Raw genomic sequence first — 20,889 nt, forward strand, 5'->3', positions numbered from 1 at the left:
GAGGAAACTGAGGCACAGCTGCTTCAGGGTTACTTGCCTAAAATGTCTGTTGCCTGTACTGAGGTTCCAGAGAGAGAGTATCCTAGGAGCATCCTTAAAATACCAACAAGGGAACGCTGGTAACCAAAGACAGTACTCGTGGTGTGTGCCTTTGTGTGGGAGGTGGGATCTTATATTTTAGAGATACAAAGAAGATGATAAATGGAAAAGAATGTTTTAGACTTGAACAAGGTAGAAAATGTTCTAAATCAGGGCTTCTGCAGGCCAAAATTTCTTCACGAGAATTAAGTGAAGGCTCTAAGACCATATTTAGCTACTCTGCACAGGTTTATTAAAGCTCAGCTGGCCTCATCAGAAACATTAAACAAAGCCACCCACAAAAGAGTTTTTAATTGTGTTGTACTGACAACTTCAAGTATTCAGTTGATCATTGAATTGTCTCAGAGCCCTTGAACTTGGGGGCTAACTACCTTTTCAAAATTATGTTTACATATCTTCAACACAGAAATCCTGTCCCTCTGGGAGCCTTGGTGCTATGTGGCAGTAGTCCACATTCAGGCTCTGTGAACTTCTTATTCAAGGCCGTGGGGAGCAGGGTATGAGTTTGCTTCTTGTCTCCATTTTATATCTGAGCCCATCTAAGCATTTGTTGTTCAGCTGAAATAATGAAGAAAGCCCTAGCCCAGCAGCTTGTGAAGGTCTGGGGCCACAGCTGGCCACTCATGCATCCAGTAGGGAGGTGCCTGTGTTCATTTTGGGAAATTGGCAATGGAGTGGAAGCTGTGAGTGCTCTGAAAATCTGGCTCACGAGGACTTGTCCAGAGCATGCAGGATGTAAGACTGTCTATTCCCGGAATGATGTTCTCCAAAGAAGTGTTTCTAACAGGGGAAGTTAATTTTGAGCTGTTTTCAGATCATGCTGATGTTGGGATTTGTTTCCTCTGTCTAGTTAGGGTCTTACTGTTATCTGTTGCTCTCCCTTGAGTGATGGGTGAAAATTCAATACTTGGTTAAATATTCTAGGGCCCATCAGATGCTCACATGATGAGTTACGAAGGAGCAAACCTTGCCTTTGCCACCAAAATGGTTGAGCTTCCTTTGGGACTCTTCCCTGAGAATGTCCTTCAGTGTCCCTTGCTGCTGGGAAGGCTGAAGAAGGTCTCAGGGGCTTTGGAGCATGGGGCGAATGAGCTTTGGAGTGATGTATCCTGGAGATGGAGATGGATGGGTGGGAGGAGCCCTTCCAGATAGATGACCGCCATCTTGTGAGATGCGGCCTGCCTTCTGAGCCATGGGAACCCACATCTGAGCAAATGCATTCTGGTCTCTGGGTGTGACGGGCGTTTGGGATGCAGCTTCCGAGGGATCATTGGCTCTTTCAAAATGGGAACCCACAGCCTCTACATCACAAACTTTGGCTTGTGCTGGAGATTCTAAAACCTAGAAATGTGTGTTCCTTGCATGGCCCTTAGACTTCTGGTTGGTGCAGCCCTCTGCTCGATCACTCTTTCCCCAATACAGTTGGAGGTGGCTGGTCTGTAGGGGACAGTCAGGTGTCTAGTAGTGCCTCTGCTGGGTAGTCATCTTTCCCATGATGCCGGATCATGGGCATCTGGGTATTCTGGGCATCCCAGGCATCATGAGCCAATGGGCTGGGTCCTGGCAGCCTCTGCTTCCCAACAGGCTGGGTCACATATCAGTGGGGGCATATTGCCCCAGAGCTTGCTTAACCACTTGTGGAGACTAGATCTAGAGCATTCCCAAGCGGTTACACTAGGGTTGTGTTCCTCAAAGTATGCAAGCTCAGCTGGGGCCCACAGACCTCTCACCTGGAGCTCTTTGCTCACTTCAGTGGTGACCCCAGAGTTGAACACACACAGCCTGGGCCCTTGCAAGGTGACAGTGCTGGTTGGCATGTGCAGATGTTCAGGCCTGACAGAGAGGTGAGTGTCTATAGAGGTCTTAATTCTGTCTTAGTGGAGGAGAGGTTAGGACATTCTCTCAAGGGATGGGTGAGGAATTGGTGGGAACGTCATGCTGTTAGGGGGGCGCCTGTCCCGTCTCTGCCTCAGTGATCCTCATCCTCTTTCAGGTTTGAACTCTGCAGGGTAAGTCAAGGGAAATCAATGAAACGTCATTGGGAAAATCTAGAAGGGGCACTGTTGACCAACGAAGGGAAGACATGGAGGTGACTCTTGGGATGTGCTTCCTACAGTTGTAGATGCTTCCTACAGCTGAACAATGGGGTGGCCATGTAAAAGTGGGAGATTTGTTTGGAAGCAAAGTTTGTGACCTCTGAGCCCCAGCATCCTCATCTGTTACTATTAACCTACTCAAAGGCGACAGCTTGCTTACTTCCTCCTGTTCTAGAGCTGCGGGAAGTACAAGACTCCTGGGACTGATGTGCTCCTCCCTCGTTCCAAGGTCTTTCTGTTATGGCCCCGGGCAGACTACCTGTGTAGCTTGTCCTTCCTTGTCTCATCTCGAAGCCTCTCCCCTCCTGCCTATGAGAGGAGAGTTCACAGCTGAGTCCTTCCCTTTTTTTTTTTTTTTTAAAGATTTATTTATTTATTTATACAAGCACTGGGTACAGTCAGAAGCGCGAGAGGGTAAGAGAATTCACCAGAACCAGAGCGGGGAACAGAACAGGCAGATGGACAAAGTACACTGCTGAGGGGAGCAGCGGGCATGGCAGGAGAGGTCTGCGCGCCATGTGGGACCCTCGCCGGTGGCCGGGGATCGAACCCGCGTTGCAGAGGCTGCGGGCAGCTTCGCAGGCCAGCGCTCAACCGCTCCGCCACCAGGGGAGGCCCTGAGTCCTTCCCTTCTTACAGAAAAGAACTGAAGCAAATTGACAAACTGCTCATCTCCCACGACTCATGATGGTTTTCAAGAATCCGTGATGGTTGTATTGACTTACTGTCTTGCAGACAAGGAGGCAAGTGCTAAATGTCCCCGCCAGGGGACATTTGTGTGGCTCTATGGCAGTGTGCAGCGGGTTTTTGCCTTCTGGATCCGGGCCCTTCATGACCATCTATAGCAACTAATGGGCAGGACAGGGCAGAGCTGGGTGCTGGGACTAGTACCCCTGGCGGGTCTGCATCTAAGCTGCATCCATGGCAACTTTGTCCCCTTAAAACCCCCTGGCCCCCAAGGTAGTCAAGCTTTCTTGACTCCCTCCTGTGACTTTCCCCTTTAACTCCCCCTCATTTCTTTTTTCTTTTTAAACTACTTTTCATTTGAGAACAGCTTTAGAATTATAGAAAAGTTGCAAAGACAATAGGGAGGTTTCCGTACACCCCACACCCCATGAGCCTGGAGCCCCTGCCTGTGCTGGCCTTCGCTGGGCTTCTCCAGTAAAAGGATCTAGTCCCCTCCCCCCTTCATTTTGCACGCTTTGTTTTTCTATGATAAAGGGCCTCGGCGTGATGATTTAATATATGTGTACATTGTGAAATGATTGCCACACTCAACTTAATTAACACCTCCACCACCTCATGTAATTACCCTTTTTTTGTGGTGAGAACCCTTAAAACCTACTTTCTTAGCAAATTTCAAGCGTACAACGCAGTGTTATCACCAATAGTCACCATGCTGGCCAGCCCCCCAGAACTTTTCCTCTTAGGACTGGAAGTCTGGACCTTTCATCAGCATCTCCCCATTTCTCACCATCCTGCTCCCCCCAGCTCTCGCAGCTACCAATCTACAGGTTCAACTTTTTTTTTAAAGATTTATTTATTTATGCATATAAGAACCGGGGTACAGGCCAGAGGTGCAGGGGTGAGAGGATTCACTGCAGACAGAGTGGGGAGTAGAAAGGCAGACTGAATGAAATATACTGTGAGGGGAGCAGCAGGTGATGCAAGAGAGGTCTGCTGCGCCATGTGTGTTGCTCCCTGGCTGGAGATCAAACTCGCGCTGCAATGGCTGTGGAAAGCTTTCTAGCTTGCGTGTGAACCCCTTGCGCCACCAGGGAATGCCAGGTTCAACTTTTTTTTTATAAGTAGTGCAGATTTTTTTTTTTAAAAAAGATTGATTGATTGATTGATTCATTCATTCATTTATTTATACAAGCACTGGGTACAGTCAGAAGCCGGGAGGGTGAGAGAATTCACCAGAGCCAGAGCGGGGAGCAGAGCAGGCAGAAGGACCGAAGTACACTGCTGAGGGGAGCAGCGGGCGGCAGGAGAGGTCTGCGCGCCATGCGGGACCCTCCTCCGGTGGCCGGGGAGCAGCCGGAGATCGAACTGGCGCTGCAGAGGCTGCGGGCAGCTTTGTAACCCAGCGCTCAACCACTGTGCCACCGGGGAGGCCCTCAGATATTCCACTAAGAAGTGAAAGGGTGCAGTGGGTGTGGACATACAGGCACCATCTGTGTGGTTACGTCTATCCCGCATTGCCTCTCAGCAAAGAGTGGCCCCCAAAGCATGCATTTTCCTGGCAATCCAGAATACTCTGTTTTTTAAATCTCTTTGAACCAGCAGTAGCTATTTATGAGACGAAAGGCCCAAAGGAGTGAAACCGCCAGACCACATAACGCTTTGCTCCTGTGTCAGGCTGGTACTCATTCCCATGCTCTTCCTTGGAGAAAAACCAGTCTGATTTCTTCTCCATAACACCGTCGGGCTGCGCTGTCCAGTATCACTGTTATTACCCTCCTGTGATGCCTGCCATCATTTAATTATTGTTTGTGGACCGGCTGGTAGCACTTGAGAGTAATTAAGATTCTGATTTAAGAACAGACCTGTCGGTGTCCTGGAAATGTTCATCTTCAGAGCTGGGGCTCTCACGAATGGGCCTGTTCTGAATGGCTTTATTTTTTAATTTAATTTAATTTTTTAAGGTTTATTTATTTATTTTTGTGTAGAAGAACTGGGGTGTAGGACAGAGGTGCAGGGGTTGAGAGGATTCACCAGAAAGAGTGGGGAGCAGAACAGGCGGATCTACTGAAATACACTGCTGAGAGGAGCAGAGGGCGAGACAGGAGAGGTCCGCTGCACCATGTGGGTAGCTCCCTGGCTGCGGGGATCGAACTCAGGCCACAGTGGTGATAACTCTGAGACTTAACCCCTAGGCCACCAGGGAGGGCTTTAAACTGAGAATCCATACCCGTCAGCCTCCTGGCAGCTGCCCCAAGCTGTCGGCTGGCCCAAGGGCAGTGAGTTGGTGTCCTAGCATCCTGCCTTTGAAAGGGCAAGGTAATTGGAGCTCTGGTGTTGGAGCTGTGGGCCCCACGGGCTTGCTGAGCACAATGTGGAGAGAGAGGCTGCTTGTTCTCCAGGAGGGAGGCTGGGCACAGTGTGGGGACTGTTCTGCTCCAGGGAGAGGGGCCTTGCTCAGTGAGCTGGCAAGGCTGCACTCTCCTGTCCTTCTGGCCCCCACATTACAGACCAATTTTTATTTTAAAGAAATGTATCAGCTGTGAAGACCTTGTCACCCGCTGTAACCCCCTGGAACAGCTGACTAGTCATCCTGCAGAGCTTTCCAGAGCCCCAGGCTGGCAGCTGAGGGTGAGGGTGCTGAGCTCTCCCAGCACATGAGTAGGGGGTCTGGGGGAGGAGGAAGCCTCAGTAGCTAATCTGCCAATTACTTAATTAGCTAATAATTAGCTAAGTCGTATCAATGGTAAGTTCTCTGAACTTGTTCTTGCTTCTTTTATTTCTTGAACTTTCTGGATTGTTGGCATTCTCCCTGGGGCAGCTTGAGGTTTCCTGAGCTACTCTGTAGGCCAGCTGGGTTTTTGCGGGCTCCAGGGGCGTTGAGCAGTTATGGTTCCAGGAGAGGCTGGGAGCAGCAATGCCCTGTGGGTCTCCTGCAGCTTCACTGCCCCTGGCTGAAACCCCCCTGCCAGCCTGCTTACTTCTCTACCTGATACCTCCCTCCTCTCCCCCTCTCCAGGATGTTAACACAGGGGAGGGCAGTGAGTTTGCAGACAGTGGGATCGAAGGAGCCACCACCGACACAGACCTCCTGTCCAGGCGATCCAATGCCACCAACTCCAGCTACTCGCCCCCCTCCGGCCGTGCCTTTGTGGGCAGCGACAGCGGCAGTAGCTCCACCGGGGATGCGGCCCGCCAGGGGGTGTATGAGAATTTCAGGCGGGAGCTGGAGATGAGCACCACCAACAGCGAGAGCCTGGAGGAGGCTGGCTCCGCGCACAGCGACGAGCAGAGCAGCGGCACCCTGAGCTCGCCTGGCCAGTCGGACATCCTGCTCACTGCCGCACAGGGCACAGTGCGCAAGGCGGGGGCCCTGGCGGTCAAGAACTTCCTGGTGCACAAGAAGAATAAGAAGGTGGAGTCGGCCACCCGCAGGAAGTGGAAACACTACTGGGTGTCCTTGAAAGGTGAGCTGGCGAGCGCGCTCTGGCGCCACGTACACCTGTGCTGCAGGGCGCATCTGAACCAAGGATTGTGGTTTCAAATTCTACAGAAAATTTATGTTGATTCAAAAAAGATCGAGGCTGCCCAGAGGGGAAGAGTGGAGGCTGGGGGGCAAAGGTGGAGGGCGCCCATGGATTAGGTAGAGGATTATGGGTGCTCTACCTATACGTGGCTCGATGGGTGTGGCTCGATGGGCGTGGCACGGGTAACCTGCCCCTGAAGAGTCGTGAACCTGTAGCCATAAATCATCCACATGGGGTAAATCAGTATCACCGCAATAAAATCATAGTTAAAAGCAATGAACAAGAAAATTACTATATTAGTGTAGAAAAATTAACAAATTTTGAAGTGTACCTTCCATTGCTGCTGACTTAGGCACTCTGTGTACAGTATACCTCTAGCACTTAATCATCTTATTTAACTAAAACTTTCTGTCTCTTTATCAGTAAATAACTCCCCCCTTCCCCTGCACCCCTTTCCACCCCATTATTTTATTTTCTTTACTTTTTTCACAATCATGATCGAGGTCTGGTTTTCTCCTAGATACAACCAGTTTTGATGACAGTTCTAAAGGACAATTTACAAAATGCTTTTTGGGAATCATGCCTGTTAGTCAAATCCCTCCCACAATTACGTTTGGGAGGGAAGATCCTTCATTTGAATCCCAGTTTCCTGGAAACTGCCATTTTCAGGTTAAAAAAGATAAAAAGCACAAATTCCACAAGGTTCAACCTAATGCTTTGTGGAATGTCTAAGCCATCATTTATTTGTGAAGCAGTCACTTTCAGAATCACACTTCATATGTGGGAACATGCATATAGATGTATAATGCATGTGTAGATTGGTGTTATCATGAATAAGCATAATACTTCGAGTCTGTCCATTGTCATTTGCATACCTTGTTGAGTCACGTACGCACTCCACATGTCTGCCTCTGCCCTGTCATATAGAAGTTATAACTCATCTGTGAATACTGTGTCTTAAAAAGAAAACCACTTCAAGTCCATGTAGGCTTCCTATCACAGCTGGATTTGAAGCAAAATTTGGGTATATCAGGATAGGTGAGCAAGGGGAACAGGTGTGAGGGACACCCCCAGAAGGAAGAGGCAGGGCTGATTGGTGGCTGCACACACTGGCCCTTCCATGTTGGATTTCACCAGGTGTGGCTGGTGTGGAGTATCCAATCCCAGCAGCATAGAACACCCTAGAGCTCTGAAGGGGTGCACAGGCCAACCCCCAGGGACAAGCAGGATTTGGGTGGTCTCCAGTACTAGTGGTGCCACCTCTTGCTTCAATGCCTGGTGGAACAGAAAGGGAGTATGTTAATTTGAATCTGTATTTGGCCACATGTGTCAGAAGCCCCCAGTGACAGTGTCCTAAGCAAGATAGAATTTTATTCCCTTCCCACCTGCCCATGTGGATCATCTAAGGTTGGTATGGTGACTCTTTTTTCTGTGAAATCATCAAGGGAACTAGGCTTCTTTTACTTTGTTGCCTAACTATTTCTAGAGCATTCTCTTAGTCTCATTGGTTAAGGTAGCCACCACCAGGGCCATGTAGGTAAATGGGGCCATGTAGGTAAATGGGGCCATGCAGATAAATGGGGAATTGGAGGGGTTTTTCCTCTGTCCTGAGGGAACATCTGGAAGTTGCTGAATCACTATGCTTCCATCCCATTGGCTAGAGGTGGGTTACATGTAGCTGCAAGGGAGGCAGGCAGGGCTGCCTTTCTCTTGGGTGGCCTTGGCCTAGCGAACATGGCTGGTCTATGACTGCAGAAAAGGGATGCTTATTGGGAAGACACCAATGGCCTCAGATGACTGTATTCTGTTGTCAAGGGGCTCAGGCAGTTGCCCCTACTGCTACACACCCAATGAAGCTGCCTTTGGGAGGTGGGGTTACCATCTTTTCTCTTCATTTCCAGACATGCTAGATTATTACATCTCCTTGATCCACTTCCAAGAATGTCTTAGGAACTAGAGTCTGGTTCTTTTTCACATCCTTTTCTCATTCTGAAGGTCAGCCTTAGGGATTTTGAAGTTTGAACAAGAAGTAGAATTCTGGCCTTTGTTATGTTTTCTGTGGAAAACCACATGACATATTGATAGTAAATGCCAAGTTTTGTTTTCTATGCCAAATTAAATACCGCATTATAATACTTAAGAAGTGTATACTAAAATTTTAACTCATATGAAGTAGGAGTGTGAAATTTGATAAAAGTCCTGTCAGTTTGCACACATGCACCTTGTTGTACTGGGGGGGGGTCATCCTGCTCAAGAAGCACAGATGTTCATCTGTGGAGCCCAGTAGAGCTGCTGCTCTTCTCTTTCAAGTGTGACTTGCTGTGGCTGAATATGAGGTGCTGCAGAGTCATCATGTCTGAGAGGGTCTGAATTCTGCCTCCTGCTGTGCTGTGGGGGACAGAATGACAGGATAAAGGGGGGCCTTCTCCCACCTCCTGCTCCTCCCCAAGATGTGCTCACCACAAGTACCACAACCTCTGTGCCCTCTAGCAGCCTCTCTGGTCTCTCACTTTAATTAGAGCCAGATTTTAGCATGAATGGTCAGGAGACCACCCACATCTCAGAATTCTGGGGTACTTTCTGGGTTGCACCAACTCCAAAGTTTGGAGGTGGGACCTAGGCCTTGTCTTATCTGTACCATCAAATGGGTGGCTTCAGCAAAAGAAATTCATTTCCTCACATTCCTGGATCCTTGAAGTCCAAGGTCAAGGTATGAGGTCTTTCTCTTGGACCTAAAACATGACTTTTTTTCTTCTAGGATCTTCATATGGTTCTCTCTCTGTGTCTGGGTCTGTCTCTGTCCAAAGTCCCCCTTCTTTATAAGGACTCCAGTCCGATTGGCTAGGGCTTGCCCATAGGATCTCGTTTTACTTTAATTAGCTGTTTGAATACTTTATCTCCAAATACAACCACATTCTGGGTTAGTACTTAAGCCTAGAAATTGGGGGGGGGGCATAATTTAATCCACAGCAGGCCCAGAGTTTGTAATTTGAACAGGCTTCCCAGGTGATGCTTACACTAGATTTGAGAATAGTAGCCTAGAATAAAAATAATTAGGTGATTTTTGACTTGGGGCATGGAGATGGGGGCTGTTTTGTTTCTGCTATTCTCTTAGAGAATAAACAGTACAGGAAGTAAGGGTGGGGGGCTCAGAAGCACAGCTCATGAGCCTGTCAATGGCAGCTCCTTCACTTCCTTGGTGCCCCAGATCTGGGTGACACAACCTGTGTTGGATCCAGGCCTAGAACATGGAGCCACTGAGTCCTGTGCCTCCTAATCCTGATGGTCCCCCTTACATATTGATGGACTCAGGCCTGTCCTTGACAGTCAAAAGCAGGATTTGCTGCTGACTTCGTAGCAATCCTTGGATCCTGAGGAGCAAAAAGCAGAGCACCTGGTGGGATAGACATTTCTCCAAAGATTTTTTCTTTTTACTTTAGATAGGATAATTAATTAAAAAAAAAAGATTTCATTTGAATTAGTCTCTGGAGTCTGTCCATGGACAGCTGAAGGGCATAGCAATAATGCTCAGTGAATTTGCAGTTTCTGGGTTTGCTGCTTCACGTTTATCTTCCTATTGGAACAAGCAGATGGCTAGAGGGAGACATGGGTGATGGTAAACCAAGGTTTGAAAAGTCATAAAAAGAGCAATTAGGGGTGACCTTAAAATGCTCAGCGTGTGCACACCTCGGATTTGTGGGTGTCCCCAAGTCAGGATCCTAAGCTTTATTCTGTTCTCATCCTGTGGTTATTGAGCAATTTTGAGTTACCCCTTTTTTGTTAAGAATCTACAAATCATTAATCATAAAGTTTATTTAGGCGGGTTTTGTAATCACAATCGGGTACTGTTGACATTTTCCAGATAACTCCAGGTAGTTGGGGGGCTCTCCTGCCTGGGCAGTGTGGCTGGTTTAGCAGCATCCATATCCTCTGACCAGTTGCCAGTTGGACCTGATCCCCCTTGTACTCCCCCTACCCCCAACACACACACAAGGGTGACAACCAAAAAGGTCTTTAGACATCACCACACATTCCCTGGGACAAAATTGCCATCCCCCCTACAGAACCTCTGATTTGGGGAAAATAACACCCCCTTTTGTATTTTAAAATCTATTTATCTCCAAATCTATGCTAGGTCGAGACCGAGAACTCGGAGGTACAGATGAGATCTCAATGTGATGTGTGTTTTCTTGCAACAACCCAAGATCTTCAAAATAACAGGGATTGTGAGAAAAATAGGGTTGGGGTAGAGTGGATCTTTAATTAAATTATAGGTTGGCCACTTTTGAACTCAGAAGTAAAAAAACAAAACAAAAAAAATACTGTAATACTTAGTTACCATCTTAGTCTCCGAACCAGAGAACATCACAGAAAACATAAACAGTGACCATCGCAGAAAACGTAAGGCATCAACTTTAAGACAAAAGTGAATATAACTTGATTGGACAGCAGGAAGAATGGAGAGTCTTGAATTATGTGGACAAGGCAGCAATTACAGCATCAGGCAGCACCGGACACCCTGCGGTGGGGAGTTTAATCAAGGCTGAGGTTGCTGCACCAGGGCAGAGCCTCGTGGAGCCTGAGCTTTGTGCGCTGTGCACTGCAGCTAGCCCAGGACAGGACGCTGCCTGCACCAGCTCTGTAAAGCTGAGGTGAAATGTTAAGGATTGGGGAACTTGCCTTTGAAGGAAGGTGATTCTTCCACGGAGTCACATCTTTCTCCTTTACTAAGCACAGCCTTGCTCTATGGAGGTCCCATGGTCGCTGACTGGGGCTTGGGAATTGAGTCTGTGGCCCTTGTGTCATGTGGTGAGGAAGACGTGGACAGAGTCGCTTTAGGTTGGAGTTGAGAGTCAAAAAGTCATACCTGGACGTGCCTGGCAGTGGGTCTCAGTTAATGGGGAGGAAGAGCTCAACTAGTAATGGCTGTTAGGCTGAGTCTCACATTTAGGCCAATGGAGGGTATTTATGAAGCCACTTGGTAGCAAATCTGTCCAAGACTTCTTACTGCCACTGCGTTATTGTCACATTTGTCAAGTGTGGACCAGGCCCCAGTTTCCTGCAGGCCTTCCCATGTGAGCCTTGCATCTTCTCTTCCAGTAGGGACAAGGATATGCTTTATTGCTAGAAAAACATTTTTTTTTAATTTTATTTTTGTGTAGAAGAACTGGGGTATAAGCCAGAGGTGACAGGGGTAGCAGGATTTCCCAGAGACAGAGTGGGGAGCAGAACAGGCAGATCTGCTGAAACACACTGCTGAGGGGAGCAGCGGACGAGATGAGAGGTCTGCTGTGCCATGTGGGTCAGCTCCCTGGCTGGGGATCGCACTCAGGCTGTAGTGCTGAGACTTGACCCCTACCCACCCGGGAGGCCCTAGAGAGACATTTTATAGGAACAATCTGAGACTAAAAATCTATCATGTCTTACCTTGCCCCTAACATACCTAATGCCAATATTATATGTTGTTTTCCCCCCAGGGCATAGTCCAGAAACGCAGTAAACTGCATTTCTCATGCATGTCTCGTGAGGTGTGGTGGGAGGGGGCTCCAGAGCAGCAGTGCTGCCACCTGTCCCTACACAGCACCACAGAACTTACCTATGAAACTGACTGCCTGTGGGGCCCTAAGACGCCCCTGGGCCCATGAAGAGAAAACTCTAAATAAAACAGAAAGTCAAGCTCTTGAAGAACATGAGGACATGCACGAAGGAGCCCCTTGAGTGCTGAGAGGCTAGGATTTCAGAATCTTTAGCTTTTTTTCTAAGCCTGTCCAAAACTTGAGGACAGGTGTGACCCCATGCTGTCTCCTTCCTGTGATTTCACGCTTTAATCTCCAGCTCTTCTCTGTGATGAGGGACAAGCCAGTTCCCACTGCAGACTTTCTGCTGTTTAAGCGCCACATTCTCATGCACACCCCTGTTTTGTCTGCTCAGGGTGCACACTCTTCTTCTACGAGAATGATGGCCGGTCCGGAATCGACCACAACAGCATCCCCAAGCACGCTGTATGGGTGGAGAACAGCATCGTACAGGCAGTGCCCGAGCACCCCAAGAAGGACTTCGTCTTCTGCCTCAGCAACTCTCTGGGCGACGCCTTCCTTTTTCAGGTTTGTTGGCCACGTTGCAGGGCATTTCCAGTCTCTTACCAGATACTGTCCTCTCCTGCTTATATTCCTCACCCTCTTCTGTTAGTGGTGGGATTTATCCTTTACTCAATAGATAAACAGAAATGATGCATGACAAAGTTAACAGCTATCCTGAATTCCAGGAATGATTGAATTCACCCAGAGCCGTGTGTGTGTGTGTGTGTGTGTGTGTGTGTGTGTGTGTGTGTGTGTGTGTGTGTGTGTAGAACTGGGTTGTAGGCCAGAGGGGTGGGGGGTGGGGGTGAGAGGACTCACCAGAGACAGAGTGGGGAGCAGAAAAGGTGGATTGACTGAAATACATGGCCAAGGGGAGCAGTGTGCCACGTGTGGGTTAACTCCCTGGCCAGGGATCAAGCTCAGGCTGCAGTGGTGATAGTGCTGAGATTCAACCCCTAGGTCTCCAGGGAGGCCCCCACCCAGAGCATTTCTACAGGAACCTGAGGCCAGGCGGGGGTGTACTGAGTTTGAGAAGCTTTGTTGTGCTTCCTATGGGTTGAAGGATTTTTCAGTGTAATCTTTATACCTTTTGTGTAGCCCTTTAGAAAAGCGATCATGAACTCCTTAATATAGACTTGATTTGAGCTGTCAAATTTTTTATCATAATATGTTCTTTTCCGATATTACTCATAAGGTAAAATAATGACATTCCAGAAATAACCAGATATACCCAAATGGTTTCTCTTCCTCATCTTAAAAAAACTCTACCCAATGTTCTTGACATTTGACTGTTAAATGTATTTAAAAAATGCTAATCCAAGCGAACAGGAAAATGAATAACTATAAGAGAGTGAAAATCAAAATCAACAAAAAACTATGAACCAGAGACACTTTTTGGGGGGTGGGGGGCGGGAGGGGAGGGATTGGGGTCAAAATGGGAATGGGGGGGTTGCAATTGTATGGGGAATACAAAAATAAAATTTATTATTTAAAAAAAAAGATTTACTTGCAGAAATCTTAAAAAAAAAATGCTAATCACTTGAAGGTTAACTGTTGCCTTTATAGGGAATCCTTTGAGTTTGGTCAGTTGTGATCCACTTTTCCAGATACCCGTGCTATTAATTAGAAAGGTTTCATTTATTCTATTCTATTTTTCATTTATTCTATTCTATTTTTTAAAAAAGATTTATTTATTTATTTTCACACAAAAGAACTGGGGTGTAGGCCAGAGGTGCAGGAGATGAAAGGATTCACCAGAGATAGAGTGGGGAGCAGAACAGGCAGATTTAGTAAACTACACTGCTCAGTGGAGAAGCGGGTGAGACACTGCTGCACCCTAAGTGGGTTAGCTCCATGGACAAGAATTGAATTCAGGCCATCCCAGTGACAGTGCTGAGATTTAACCCCTAAGCCACCAGGGAGGCCCAACTTCATTTATTCTAGCAAAGCATGAACTCGCAAACTTTTATTCCATTTTTCCTATGTGCTATGCACTAATTCTTCAGAATAACAAGATTTTGACACACTTCCTATCTTTGAATGTATTCATATGTAATACAAGAGACAGATCTTTGTTTCTGTGCCTGGAAGTGAATTTTAAAAGAAGAGTAGGGATGAATTGTGTGAAGTGGACAGTAAGACTGTTACATGCAGAAGAGAGAGTTGGAACAAAGGTGTGGAAGAGGGTAATAGTTTAACTCACCACATTTCTGCATTTGATTGGTCCCTGAAGTTAGAGTAAGAAAAATAAAATGGTAATTTTGTTAGCTGACAAAACCCATCTGTTTTTCATTTTTAAAACTTGTGATGTAAAACACATAAAGAAGAGAGCACTAAACATAAACATATTGTTCGATGAAGTAATACAATGCCAGTCTAACCACCACCCAGAATAAGGAATAGATGGCTTTAGCACCCTCCAGGCCACCCTCTCCCCCACATACACATGTGCAGCCTACTAGTTAAATAATGTGAACATGTGTTATCTTCCAAGCCAGGACCATTTTTTATCTAGGAATGTCCATATTTCTTCTTCATTTTTGAAAGGGTAGTTTTGCTAGATATAAAATTCTTGATTTACACTCTTATTTGAAAATATCTGTAGCTCCTGATGAGAAATCTCCTCTTAATCTGGAAGATTCCTTGTATTGATGAGCTGCCTTTTGCTACTTTAGGGTTTTTAAAACAGTTTGTTTTTAAACAGTTTGGTTGTATGTCTAGGTATTGATTTCTTTCATTTTATTCTACCTATACTTAATTGAACTCTTGGATGTGTAGGTATGTGAGTATACATCATACTTGGAAGCTTTTAGCTATTATTTCTTCAAATGGTTTCCTGACCATTTCTCTCTCTTGTTTCCTGGTCTCCCATTGTGTTTGTGTTAATGTCCTTATTGGTGTCCCACACATCTCTCAGACTGTGAATGAACTCAACAAAACACTCTAGAAGCTAGACAATTTTGAGAGTTACAGAGGCATTATTAATAATTATGCCGTGTAATAGGGATAAGTTGCAACAACTTTAGGATGTCCACGACCTATAGCAGCCCCTCTACAAGTACATTCGGGTTGATCCCAGTTTGGGGGGATTATGAGCAATGTTATTATGAGAACTTCGTATACCTGTGTTCAGGATGATTTGTCCACATCTCTGTTGGTATATACCTAAAAGTGGCATTGCTGTGTCATGTTATATTTAGATTTATTAGAAACTGCTGGTTTCCAAATGATTGGAATAATTTGTTTTCACAAACAACCTAGGAAAATTCTAGTTGTTCTTCATCATTGTTCTTCATCATTGTTCTTCATACTTGGACAATTCTCAGAAAATTTTTCCCCTTTATGTTACTAATATGAAGTTGAGCTTATTTCCATGGCTTGTGACCATTTCAGTATCATCTTTTGTGAAGTACTTATTTCAGTTTCCTCTCTGTTTTTCTCTGTTGTAATCATCATGGTAGTTCTTTACATATATTGTTTATCTTCTCTTTTGTTGAGTCTGAATTGCAAATATCTTTACCCACTCTGGGGCTTGCTTTTTCTCTCTTAAAGGTATCCTTTGTTATATTGAAACTTAAATTTTAATGTGGTATCATTTTTCAAGTCTTCTTTAATAGGTATAGCTTTGTGTCTCCTATTTGAAAAATCTATATGAACTGAGTCATGAAAACCATTGTTTTTCTACATCTGGCATAACTTTGTATTAATTAATTGGAAATGTGGGCCTCCCGTGGTGGTGCAGGCGGTTGAGTGCAGCGCTGTGAAGCTGTCCGCAGCCTCTGCAGTGCCGGTTCAATCCTGGCCAGCCAACGAGGGTCCCACATGGTGCTACAGACCTCTCCTGTTGTGCCCGCTGCTCTCCTCAGCAATGTATTTCCATCAGTCTGCCTGTTCTGTTCCCCACTCTGTCTCTGGTGAATCATCTCATCCTCCCGCGCATCTGGCCTGTACCCCTGTTCTTGTAAAAATAAATAAATAAATCTTTAAAAAAATTAATTGGAAATCTTGCAAGTGAGGAGATGTCTAATTAGTCTAACAATAATATCTCTGTGACATCAGTGCCTGTCTTTTATGAGCTCATGATTGTATGCCACCCTCTTGAAAGTGTTTGGCAATGTTAGTCACATTTAATTTTTACTGCAGGTAAATCTGGGTACCCAGATTTTAACCTATTGATCTAGATTGGTTACTCCACTTGTAAAACTGAGATTTACCAAGGCTAATAATTGGTAGCATAGCTATTGATAATTAGGGCTGGGTAAATCAAATCCCTCTTTCTACAAAGCCTCTTATTGTCTAAGTGTAGTTTCTATCTCATTATTATCACAGTGTACCCTAAGAAGAATATAGGCAAGAATTGGTGACCAAACTTTTTTGCATCCTTAGAATTAAAGCACTCCTAGGAAATATTTCTAAATCATAACTTAATTTTGGCTGTTCTGGACTTACTACACAGTTTGGATGACAATTTTATCTATTTCAGGAAACTCTTCTTTTTACATACTTACTTTAATATGAATTCCATTTGAAAAGACCTTCTTGGCCTAAACATTGCTACTAGAATCAAAATAATCAGGAGTTCACATTGAATAAAATGATTTTCTGGCAACATAGGACCTTATTCATGAAAACCTCTGTGTCCTCTTGTTATGGTGAAAATTTTTATGCTTCTTACGTGGGATAGAGCACAAAATGAACCTTTTCAGAGGAAATTACTGCTGTTGGAGATCCATGAGGGCATTTTCTACCTTCTACTTATTGTAATCCACATAGTTCTAGAGGGGCTGTATTTGAAAGGAACCTATGTGTGTAGGGGGTGAGGTTAAAGCAAGGGAGATCAACCATGATTATGGAAATAATTTGTAGGTTATTCTAGCCCCAGGGCTCAATTCATTGCACATAGTTTCCAGTGCCTGAATGCTGCTGATTCGACGCTGTTATTCAGTCGTCCACGAAAGGAGATTCATGTCACCAACGAAAGTAGAAAAGGGGTTTTGTGTGCAGGATGGGGGTGGGCATGAACATGAATGCTAAGACTGCTTATATAGAAGTGTGATTCTCTCTGCAACGTGAGCTTGTAGTGCCTGCATTTAAACTATTTAAATTAGAATTCTTTGCTCCCACTGGAAGTCAAAAATTGTTTATGCTACCTACAAAGTGCAATTTCTTCTTGGTCCTTCATTTGTCCATCACTGGAGGATGTCACATGTCATTCCAGAAAGCTCAGTGACTTTGATGCTAACCTATCCTAATATTAATGTTTAAATCCTATATTAAATGCCTTGAGAACTTAGTCACCAGACAGGTTAAGAACGATGCTGGATTGGGAGGGGAATCAAATGCTATTATATAAGCAATGAAGCGTGGACATGTTGTCTGAAGGGTTCATGCCTTTTCATAGCATATTTTCTTATTTAGTAGGTCACTTGTATAAGGGCATGCTTGCATATTTAAAAGAGCCTAGTTTAATAAAAAGTACTAGTATTCTCACCATAATGCTTCATTGGGGTTAAATGTGATAATAAGTATTACTCAATTATGATTTTAATTAAAGAGAAGGAGGCTAGTTCTCTGTGCTTCTTGTAAGTATCCTTACTGAAGCCCAGTGTGGTTTCCCTGTGGAAAGTCTAAGGGTTTGAGCTGTATTGGGCTCTGGAGAACTATCCTGAAGTGTCACATGTGTGTGGCACATATATGTCAGACTTGACAAAGGCCATTGGAACATGCTCTGGACTAGTGCATCAGGTTAGGGAAAATTCTAGAAATCATCTTTCACAAAGAGGCCTCCAGCCAGCTAAGTATAAAAGACTAGGGGATTCAGAGTAGATTAAAGTGCAGCCTGCACCAATACCATCTTTCCCAGATACCCCACATTGGGTCTCTCCACCCACTGATGGACCACTTGTACCTCTGGGAAGTTCCCAGTTCTTCAGCCTAGTTATCTGCATGTTCTAGAAAGTTCTTCATTATGTTGAAGTCATATTCTTTGTGGAGACTTTTACCATTTCCCTTTGTTTTCACAGTCTCTCCAGAGTCTAAAGTGAATCTTTTGCTTCATTCTGTCTCATAACCTTATAAATACTTGCCAACACTTCTCTTTTGCCGCCTTCTATGTCTCCTGTTTGGACTTCCCTGATTTAGGCTTCTGAACTATTCTCCCTGGGATCCAGTTCCTCTTCTTGATGCTCTTCCTTGTAATAGGAAGGGGCACACACCCTGTGCCCCTCAGGGTCCACCCTGCCCCGCCCACAGCTCAGTTCCTGCTGCTTTTATTTCCTCCACAAGGCGGGTGTCAATTCCTCAATTTATGAGAAACCACAACATGCAGTTGACTCATCTAAGCTTGTGGTATATCAAACCCTCACCACCAACTCTTACCTAACAAGGTCCTCTCCATCTTGTTTTCATAGAGTTTTCAAAAACCCAAATGCAGAACTTGAAGTTGCCTCTTTGAAATTTCATCTTTGTGGTTTTTGTTCTTTCTAAGGAGCTTGCGTAAATGATCTTGGATCCTAATTTCATCTTCCCTGGTGTTTATATGCCTCTTCACTTCATCTGCAGATATGAGAAAGGGTTTGTTTGCTCTTTGTTCTCTTGGTTGACTGATGTGTTGGCTTTGTCTATAGCTAAGTCCTGTTTTCCCTTCACTATGGATCGTAGCCCTACCCCTGGCCGGCCACTTTTGAAATAGTTGCCTTTGGTTTTGGTGTGTCTCAGTTGTGGAGAAGGGTCAACTCTAGGATGTGTGGAGCTCCAGGGAGACTTTTTTTTTTAAATCTATATGAAGACTTTGATTTATGGGCCTCCCCTGGTGGCACAGGCGGTTGAGCGCAGCGCTGTGAAGCTGTCCGCAGCCTCTGCAGTGCTGGTTCGATCCCAGCTGGCCGGTGAGGGTCCCACATGGATGAGCAGACCTCTCCTGTTGTGCCTGCTGCTCCCCTCAACACCGTATTTCGTCAGTCTGCCTGTTCTGTTCCCCGCTCTATCTCTGGTGAATCCTCTCACCCTCCCATGCATCTGGCCTGTACCCCAGTTCTTGTATAAATAAATAAATAAATAAATAAATAAATAAATAAAATCTTAAAAAAAAGAAAAAGACTTTGATTCATCCCAGATCAGCTTGTCAGCACCATTCTGGTGGTTCAGTACCATGCAATTGAGTGAAAGAAATACCATATAGTCTCACAGGAGTGACCCACTAGCTATTGACTCAAGTCTAAGGGCATCTTATTAACATCACATTTAAAATATGGGAGAGTTAGAGAGCTCCCTGAAGGGCAGAAAGTGTGAAAGGACTATTCCTTGCCAGGGACCAGAGGGCCCTTTTCATATATGGGGCTCCTGAGGCAGAGACCCAGCAGGGGTCCTATTTGCCTAGCTCTTAGGAGAGCACTGAGGGGAGAGAGTGAATATTGAAGTGCCATACGTGCACAGGGATGGTAATTATTTCTAGCACATGCTGACTATTGGTGTATTGCATAGTTACTCCTATGTTAAAAGTACAGTGCAGCCATGTAATTGTGGCTGAGCTAGATTTTAGTGTATCATTTGTATACTATTATGTATCATTCAAATAGTATATTACTAACTGTATTCATCTTCCTTTCTACATTATTTTAAATTGGTCGGTATAAGCACATAGTTTCAACATATTCAACATATTCTTAACGTTAAAAGCTTTAAAATGAAATTCTCAATCCATCCTTCCTTACCTCTTCTCCCAGCCTTACTCTCTCAAAGCAATTGTGCTGGACTATTTAAACAGTGTTTTTGTTTTATCTTGCATGTATACTAATTTCCCATTAATCTGCTTATATTATTTCTTAACTTTATACATTAAATACTGACTTTTTGTTACAATAGATAAATAGTTACAATAGATAAATATCAGTTGTATGATGAACAGGTTCTCCTTTCCTCATCTTTCCACAGAGTTATATGAAAATTTAGGATTAAATCAGTAGTTCTTGTGAAGTTGTTAAGTTACTGTGTTGTTATGACATAGGAATAGTATTAACTGCTGAACCTAGTGTTAGAATATCATCTCATTTCCTTTCATGAAAGGCTTTTTATTTTTTTTTCAGGAGTTAATGATTGCCTCTTATTTTCCTGATCAATTTGTTTATTTTATTGGTCATTAGGCAATATTTTCTGAATCTCCAGTGCATTAGGGAGTCATTCAGTATTGTTTGTGTCCCTGGAACCTGTCTCCCCTGGCCCTTTCTACTCCCTGCTCTGATCTGGTGGCTCTCTAGACTGTGAACCCTCAACTGGGATTTCCCTTCACCACCCTGGTCCCATTCCTGAATTACATATCTTCCATTTTTCTTAATAAACTGTCATTTTCATAATAAAACTCTGAAAAAAATCTGCATTGAACCTTTCACTCAAATAATATTTGAATAATTTAGAATATGGTTTTGAAATAATTTCCCCCTTTTTTATGTATTTTCTAATATCTTTCTCATTTCTGATTATCTTTTGTGTTCTCTCTCTCTCTTTTTTAAAGATTTTATTTATTTATTTATACAAGCACTGGGTACAGTCAGAAGCGCAGGAGGGTGAGAGGATTCACCAGAGCCAGAGTGGGGAGCAGAGCAGGCAGAAGGACCGAAATACACTGCTGAGGGGAGCAGCGGGCGGCAGGAGAGGTCTGCGCGTCATGTGGGACCCTCACCCAGTGGCTGGGGATCGAACCGGCGCTGCAGAGGCTGAGAGCAGTTTCACTGCCCAGCGCTCAACCACTGCACCACCGGGGAGGCCCTGTGTTCTGTCTCTTTTGAAGCTTTCGAATCATTTCTTCATAACTAGTATTTTGACTTTTCATAATGACTTGTATTCTATTGAAAGTTTCATTTTGGTTCCTCTTCTCCTCTCCCACCCCCTTCCCTCCTTTTCCCCCAT

The 20,889-nt window shown here is 44.9% G+C and overlaps 1 protein-coding gene across 14 annotated transcripts in view; it reads left to right on the forward strand.

The window, feature by feature from the left end:
- Positions 1–20,889, forward strand: part of TIAM1 (TIAM Rac1 associated GEF 1) — a 355,067-nt gene that overhangs the window by 242,001 nt on the left and 92,177 nt on the right. For all 14 annotated transcript variants that reach the window (XM_054700321.1, XM_054700322.1, XM_054700314.1 and 11 more), the window contains 2 exons: positions 5,899–6,346; positions 12,338–12,510. In XM_054700321.1, coding sequence (XP_054556296.1) covers positions 5,899–6,346; positions 12,338–12,510 — 621 coding nt within the window. The remainder of the gene's footprint in view (positions 1–5,898; positions 6,347–12,337; positions 12,511–20,889) is intronic.

Source organism: Talpa occidentalis, unplaced genomic scaffold, assembly GCF_014898055.3.
Source record: "Talpa occidentalis isolate TD23 unplaced genomic scaffold, MPIMG_talOcc4v2.1 talOcc4.4, whole genome shotgun sequence".
Lineage (NCBI taxonomy): Eukaryota > Metazoa > Chordata > Mammalia > Eulipotyphla > Talpidae > Talpa > Talpa occidentalis.